Source organism: Olea europaea, chromosome 8, assembly GCF_002742605.1.
Source record: "Olea europaea var. sylvestris chromosome 8, O_europaea_v1, whole genome shotgun sequence".
NCBI classification, from domain to species: Eukaryota; Viridiplantae; Streptophyta; class Magnoliopsida; order Lamiales; family Oleaceae; genus Olea; species Olea europaea.
In genome coordinates, this window is record NC_036244.1 from 20,634,468 (window position 1) to 20,642,519 (window position 8,052).

General features: G+C 39.5%; 1 protein-coding gene across 1 annotated transcript; it reads right to left on the reverse strand.

Annotated features, from left to right (window-relative positions):
• Positions 1-5,788: 5,788 nt before the first annotated feature.
• Positions 5,789-7,831, reverse strand: LOC111398428. Its single transcript, XM_023025327.1, has 4 exons — positions 7,548-7,831; positions 6,961-7,439; positions 6,176-6,876; positions 5,789-6,106 (listed from the first exon to the last, which is right to left on the reverse strand). The coding sequence occupies exons 1-4, from the start codon at positions 7,829-7,831 to the stop codon at positions 5,789-5,791; spliced, it is 1,782 nt and encodes a 593-aa protein (XP_022881095.1).
• Between the last annotated feature and the right edge of the window lie 221 nt (positions 7,832-8,052).

The following is an 8,052-nucleotide window of genomic DNA, read 5'->3' on the forward strand; positions in this document are numbered from 1 at the left end:
GGCGCCAATGCCACTGCTTTGCTTCTCTTCACTTTGTTTTCCAAGCCTATTTTCCACTCCAATCTTATTCAATACTTGCTTATTCATGTTCCATTTCATTGATCATCATTTTTGCTCATCACCGGCTCCCAATAGTGGTATTTTCTCGAGAGTTGTCCAAATTGCAAAACAACACTAACACACACATTAAAACGTTCAAAAATGCTCAAGAACACATCAAAAAAGTGATTTAGAAGCTTTAGTTTAATGAGTGAATTACACTTATCAAACACCCCCAAACTTAGTTCTTTACTTGTCCTCGAACAAACACAAAACTAAAGATAATTATTAACGAGCACAAAAACACGACTAAGACAGATAAAGTCACTCAAAAGAAACTTTATGTTAAACACCTTGCATTTATAGCTCAAGATTAAAAACACAGCGTCAAATTCATGAAGTACTTCAAAACTATAATGCAGGCATCAAATCCTCGTTCATTCAATGCAAATGGGCGTGTGTGTGTAGAGTTAAGCATAACACTGTACAATAATAAATTGACCCAATTTTCGACCTTAAAAGTCAAATATTTCCTTGTTTCGCTCGTGGGATTCACACACTCCCAATCTTGTTTTCTTTTCTCTTTCCAAGGTGTATTCTAAAATTATTTTTTTTTTTTTTTTGCTAATTTCTTACATCCCTCAAGTTTGGTTAGATTTCACTATTGCAGTTCAACATATCAACAAATGAGGATTATCCTTATTTTTGACTGCTTCAACCTCTATGAATCAACTAAATTACTAACCTCTCATCAAAGGTTTAATCCTCTAAAACAAGTGTTCGGGGCGTAATCAAAATATGTGATATTTAAATTTATTTATTATTTTTTTTAATATATTTATTCTTTAAACACCCTTTGTGTGGACGTCACTCCCTCAAGCTTTCTAAATGACCCTTGTAATGAACTTTAGGCCGATGACTCCCAAATCAGACGACTTTAAGGCACCAAATTTTAAACCCTTACAGGCTTAATCACTCGAGTCATAAAGGCTATGAAAAGATGATTCATAATGAGATTTTTAAAGTTGTCCTCATTGGGATCTTTTTTATGCAATGATTAGTGCAATGCCCCTTATTAAACACCTATTCTCGAAAATCAACCTCTAACTTCAAGTTTTCACCCAATTTTCATCCTATTAGTCTCAGACAATCCACACAAAATTTAGCACACATGGAATCCACATTTATCTCCAAGTTTTCCTGCAACAGCTTAACCTACCAAACAGCCTATATTTGATTTAAGGGTATAATAGTGTTTAAAGGTTGTTTGGGTTTAGCATCTAAGTTCTCTTATTCAACCTATAAATATAGATCAACCTACTCATGTACAACGCTACAATCAACCCACGTGCAAAAATAATTTTCGTTTCACAGGAATAAACAAAAATCTAACTCACACATATGACTTATTCATAATCCATGAACCAATACATGTTCTTAATATTATACATCATCGCCAGCAAGACTATCTAACTCATACAAGCATGCAAAACACGAAATTTTTTTTAAAATTTTTTTTATTTTTTATATATATATTTTTTTATATAGATGCACACAATCATACAAAATAAATAAATAAATATAGGCAATTTTAGATTTTAGACAATTTAAGATACTCCCCCCAAACTTCAACTACACATTGCCCCCAATGTTAAAATGGAAGAAGGGAAAGGGAGATATCTCAGTGAAGACATCAATTGTCTTCCTCTTCATCAGGTGGAGCAGGAGGATGGGAATGAGGTGGAAGTGATGGCGGTAGAGGGAAGGTGAGCTCGGGATGTGCAGATGCCATAACCGCCATGCAAGCGTTCTGGTATTGAAATTGATCAAAGATGGTGGATTGTAAATGATTCATTTGTACTTGCATGCCCTCCTGCCATCGGGTCATGCGCAAATCCATGGCTTCAAGACGTCGAAGGACGTCCCCCGTAGCATTAGAAGGTTGTGGAGGTGATGGTGTAGGAGGTAACGGACGAGATGATTGAGAAGAGTTAGGCACTTCCCGATGTCCCACATGCCTATCACGGAGGTCCCGTGTAAGTGGTTGTTTCGAGTGTAACACTTCATCAGTTTCGCGCACGGGAACACCCCCTTGTATGTAAAGGTCATGGATCAAAGAGGGGTGACCCAGACTGCCTGTAGCAGGCCCGACAAGGATGCGAAGAATACTATTTTGGATGACTCGGCCAACATCAATAGAATATCCTTTTTGAATCACAAAATTCAGTAAGGCCCGTTCCTTTGTGACCTCGCTAGTGTTGCTACTGGGGATCAGTTTGGATGATATGAAGTGGTGCCAGATTTTACAATTGGGTGTCAGACCAGATGAAGGGAAGTGGGTTACATTACTAGCTGATCCTTTCCATTTGGTATCGAGGCGAGCTATAGTGCGAATTCTCTCCCCAGGATCGATCCCCTCATTCCGGAGTTGGGAATAGTCATCATTGGGTATATCCCACGTATGGTAGAACCGGTTAATTGAGGCACTATCAAACTTGATCCAAAAACCCTGTACAAAAACCTTGAAGTTCTCATGTTCATTAGCGTTGGCATAGAGCTCTTTCACCAGAGGAATGGATGCAGCACTACGTTGCTTGGTAGAACTAATGAATCGTCGACAATCAAAAGCAGTAATAGAGGAAGAGGCAGTGGCCTTGGATTTCTTTTTAGGAGGCATGGAGTAAGTGTTCTTTCACAATATCAACTGAAGTTAACCGTCCACCTTCTTTGATGAACTAGTCACTAGCCTTTCACTTCTAAGATATGGATTGTTATAGATGTAAAAAAGTATAAATGTGGGGTAGTATGAGAGAATTGGTGTGTGCAAGTGTGGGGGAAAGAGGGGGAGATTTGAGAGGAAAGAAGAATATAAGGGTTTTGTGAGTAGGAAAATGAAAAGAAAAAAAATTTGTGTTGTTGTTTTAAGGATAAAAACGTGTTGGGCACCATGGCGCCGATGTTACTGAAAATTAAATTATTATTATTTTTTACCTCCAACCTATTCCTTTCCCATATTGATTAGAGTGTTGATGCAACCATTTTGAGCAAGACCTACAAAATAAAGAAAAAAATGAACTTATCAAATTGGCGTAAGAGGAAAAGAACATGTCAAAATAATGAAAAGAAACTTAAGGAATAGAACTTGGGTTACCTCCCAATAAGCGCTTCTTTTACGACTTTAGCTGGACGTGGATGTGGTTTCAAGTTGGGTCATCAAGGGTAATTTCTTTCACATCCCAGTTTTCCTCTCCATAGTAATGTTTGAGGCGTTACCCATTTGCCTGAAAAGTAGACCCATCCTTGCCTACTAATTCCACTGCACCATAAGGGAACACCTTGCGGATTACAAATGGTCCTGACCACCGGGATTTGAGCTTGCCTGGAAAGAGTTTCAAGCGAGAATTGAATAGAAGAACCGGTTCTCCTGCCTTGAAAGCCCTTCTTAGTATTCTCTTGTCATGTCACATCTTTGTCCATTCTTTATATATCTTTGCATTTTCATATGCATCGTTCCGAAATTCTTCCAACTCATCAAACTGCAACAAGCGTTGTGGACCGGCCAATTTCATGTCTAAATTCAATTTCTTCACAGCCCAATAAGCTCAATGCTCCAATTCTACCTGTAGATGACAAGCTTTCCCGACTACCAGACGGTAGGGTGACATTCCAATTGGAGTTTTAAATGTTGTTCGGTATGCCCAAAGAGCGTCATCTAGTTTGAAAGACCAGTCCTTTCGATTGGTATTCACTGTCTTTTCCAGAATCTGTTTAATCTCTCTGTTAGACACCTCTGCTTGCCCATTTGACTGTGGATGATAACTCAATGCCAACTTGTGCTTGACATCATACTTAGCTAGAAGAGAATTGAACAGCTTGTTACAGAAATGTGTATCTCCATCGCTTACGATTGCTCTAGGCGTGTCAAACCGAGTGAAGATATTTTTCTGTAAAAATTTCAACACCACCTTTGCATCATTTGTTGGTGTGGCAATGGCTTCAACCCACTTAGACACATAATCTACTGCGAGAAAAATATACTCTTGACCAAAGGAATGTGGAAATGGACCCATGAAATCAATACCCCACACATTAAATAATTCCACCTCAAGCATACTGGTTAATTGTAGCTCATGATGTCTTGAAATGTTTCCAGTGCGCTGACAGCGGTCACATGTCTTCACAAAAGCATAGCAGTCTTTGAACAAATTTGGCTAATAGAAACTAGATTGCAATACCTTTGCAGCAGTACGTGTAGGACCGAAATGACCTCCATAGGGTGAGGAATGGCAATGCTGCATGATTGATCGCGTTTCTTCCACAAGGACACACCGCCTAATTATTCTATCAGCACACCTTTTAAACAAGATTGGATCATCCCACAGAAATGACTTGACATCATATAGAAATTTCTTCTTTTGATGAAAGGTCAAGTCAGGTGGCAATCTTCCAGATACTAAATAGTTAACAAAATCAGCATACCATGGGATCTTTGTTGATACAGCTAGCAAGATCTCTTCGGGGAACGTTTCTCGAATTTGATTGTCATCCACCACCTTTTCATTCTCCAATCGTGAGAGATGGTCTGCAACGACATTCTCACTGTCTTTCTTATCCCGAATCTCTACATCAAATACCTGTAGTAGCAGTATCCATCGAATTAGGCGTGGCTTGGCATCCTTCTTTTGAAAGAGATAACGGTTTGCAGCATGGTCCATGTAAATTATCACTTTGGTTGTGTAATTTAGTTGAGCTCCATTAAGAGTTTTGCTGGCATAGTGGATTGCCCGAAAAATCTTATCATGCCTTTGTCCCAAAACTGCCTCTAATGCGTAATCACTAGCATCACACATAACCTCAAATGGCTGATCCCAATCTAGTACTACCATCACTGGGGTAGTGACTAATTTTGCCTTTATGGTTTCAAAAGCCCGTAAGCAGTCATCATCAAATACGAACGTTGTGTCCTTCTCCAAAAGGTTACATAGGGGTTTTGCGACTTTTGAGAAGTCTTTGATAAATCTCCTGTAGAATCCAGCGTGCCCTAAGAAACTTTGAATCCCTTTGACATTGGTGGGTGGTGGTAGCTTTTCAATTGTATCAATTTTTGCTCTGTCCACTTCCAATCTCCTCGCCGAAACATGATGGCCTAGCACAATACCTTCTTGTACCATGAAGTGGCACTTTTCCCAGTTGAGAACTAAATTCCTTTCCTTGCAGCATTGCAGCACTAAGGAGAGATTATGAAGGCAGTTATCAAAAGAAGTACCGAATACCGAGAAGCCATCCATAAATACCTCCATGATGTCTTCAACCATGTCTGCAAAGATTGCCATCATGCATCTCTGAAAAGTGGTCGGTGCGTTGCATAACCCGAATGGCATCCATCTGTAAGCAAAAGTTCCATATGGACAGGTGAAGGTTGTCTTTTCCTGATCTTCTGGTGCTATAGCAATCTGGTTGTAGCCCGAATATCCATCAAGAGAGCAATAGTAAGAGTAGCCAGCTAATCTGTCCAACATTTGATCTATGAACGGCAGTGGGAAATGGTCCTTTCTAGTTGCCTTATTCAGTTTCCTGTAATCAATGCACACCCTCCAGCCAGTTACTGTTCTTGTTGGAATTAGCTCATTGTTGTCGTTCTTAACTACTGTCATCCCTCCTTTCTTTGGTACCACTCGCACTGGGCTGACCCATTCACTGTCTGAAATGACAAAAATATCCCTGCCTTCAATAGCTTTAGAATCTCCGCTCAAACCACTTCTTTCATTGCTGGGTTTAACCTTCTTTGATGTTCGATAGATGGCTTGTAAGACTCTTCTGTGAGGATTTTATGCATGCAGATTGTAGAACTTATCCCCTTGATGTCAACTATCGACCATCCCAAAGCGGCCTTATGATCTCTCACCACTTTCAATAATCTATCCTCTTTGTCTCTGGTGAGTGATAAAGAAATAATTACTGGAAATGCAGACTTGTTCCCCAGAAATGCATAGCGAAGGTGATCTGGTAGTTGCTTCAGTTCAATTTTACTGCTTTCATTGCTTTCTTTGTCATCTGCTTCCTCTGACTATTGAATATCCTCACATTATGGGTTTTCCACAACTGATGTAGACTCAAGAGCCAATATGTAATCAACCAAATCCTTGCTCCTGATGTACTCTCCAAAAGTGCTAATATCATCCTTTGTTGTACTAAACATCATACATTGCTCTAGAGGATCTTCAATACATAATTTCTCATCTCTCATAGCAGAATCAATGAAGTCAATCCTATGGCAAGTGTCATTGTCATCTGAGTACTTCATTGCTTGGTAAATGTTGAACCTCACCTCTTCTTCATTCACTCTCAATGTCAACTGTCCCCCTTGTACATCAATTAATGCCCTTTCAGTTACTAAAAATGGCCTGCGTAAAATCAGTGGAATTTCCTGATCTTCTTCCATATCCAATACCACAAAATCAGCTGGAAAGATGAATTTGTCGACCTTTACCAGCATGTCTTCAATAATTCCTCGTGGGTAGGTGAGGGACCTATCAGCTAGTTGTAGAGTCATTGTTGTTAGCTTGACCTCCCCGAGGCCTAACTTCTTGAATACTGATAACGGCATTAAGTTGATGCTTGCTCCTAGATCACAGAGGGCCTTTTCAAAGGAAGAGCTTCCAATGGTACATGGAATAGTGAAGCTGCCCGGATCTTTTCTCTTCTGAGGAAGTTTCTTTTGAATAATACCGCTGCATTCTTCTGTCAATTTTACTGTTTCATATTCCTCCAATTTTCGCTTCTTTGACATCACTTTCTTCATAAACTTTGCGTAATTTGGCATTTGTTCCAAAGCATCTGTAAAAGGAATATTAATGTGAATTTTCTTGAAAATTTCTAAAAATTTTGCAAATTAATTATCAAATTTTTTCTTTTGAAAACGCTGTGGAAATGGAAGTGGTGGTGTGAGAATTGGTGGGTTGTCAGGGAAGGATACGAAGTAAGTTTTGTGGGCCTTATTTGTTCCTTTGGCCTGCTTTTCTTGCTCTTCTACTACTTGTTCTTTCTCCTTATCAGGTGTGGGGTTGCTATCTTCAGTGAGTTCATTTTCTCCAACTTGCTTGCCACTCCTTAATACAATAGCTTTACAGTGCACCTTTGGATTGACCTCTGTATCACCTGGAAATTTTCCTTTTTGCTGAGACTTCATTGAGGTAGCCAATTGGCCAATTTGCACTTCAAGATTCTTCATTGTGGCTCCCATGTTGGACACATGTGTTTCAATATTATCCAAACGTGATTCATCATTGTTGAAGCGTGATCTTGTCTCATAAATGAATGTCCCAAGGATGTCTTCCAATGGTGGTTTCCCATCAGAATTCTGAGTGTTGAATTCGGGTAGAGGTTGAAGTGTATTTCTGCTGTTGCCATATGACCAGTTCTCGTGATTCCTCAGCCCTGGATGATAGTGATTAGCTTGGTAGCTTCCTCTTTGATTGTAGTTTCTACTGTTGACATATTGGGCCTACTCGTTTGCAACCTCTGTCTCTTGGCGTGAAGAAGAAGTACTCATGACTGAATCTACCTTCTGTTGATTTCCTTGAGTGGTAAGTATGACTATCTGATTTGTGAGTGATGCAACTTGAGCTGCTAGTGCAGTGATGGGATCCACTTCATGAAGTCCTGCTACTTTCTTTACACCCGATCTCTCACTTGACCATTGGTAATTGTTGGTGGCTATGTCATCCAATAAAACATATGTAGCCTCTGCTGTTTTAGCCATTAAAATGCCTCCCGCAGCTACATCTACCATAGTCCTTGTCTGCCCATTTAGCCCATTATAAAATATCTCAATTTGCACCCATTTCTGGAACCCATGTTAAGGACATCTCTTAAGCAAATAATGAAATATTTCCCAGGATTCATAGAATGGCTTGAAGTTGAGTTGTTTGAATTGGCTAATTTCACCGCGAAGTTGAGCTGATTTAGAAGGTGGAAAGTACTTGGTGATGAATTTCTGAGCCAAATCATCCC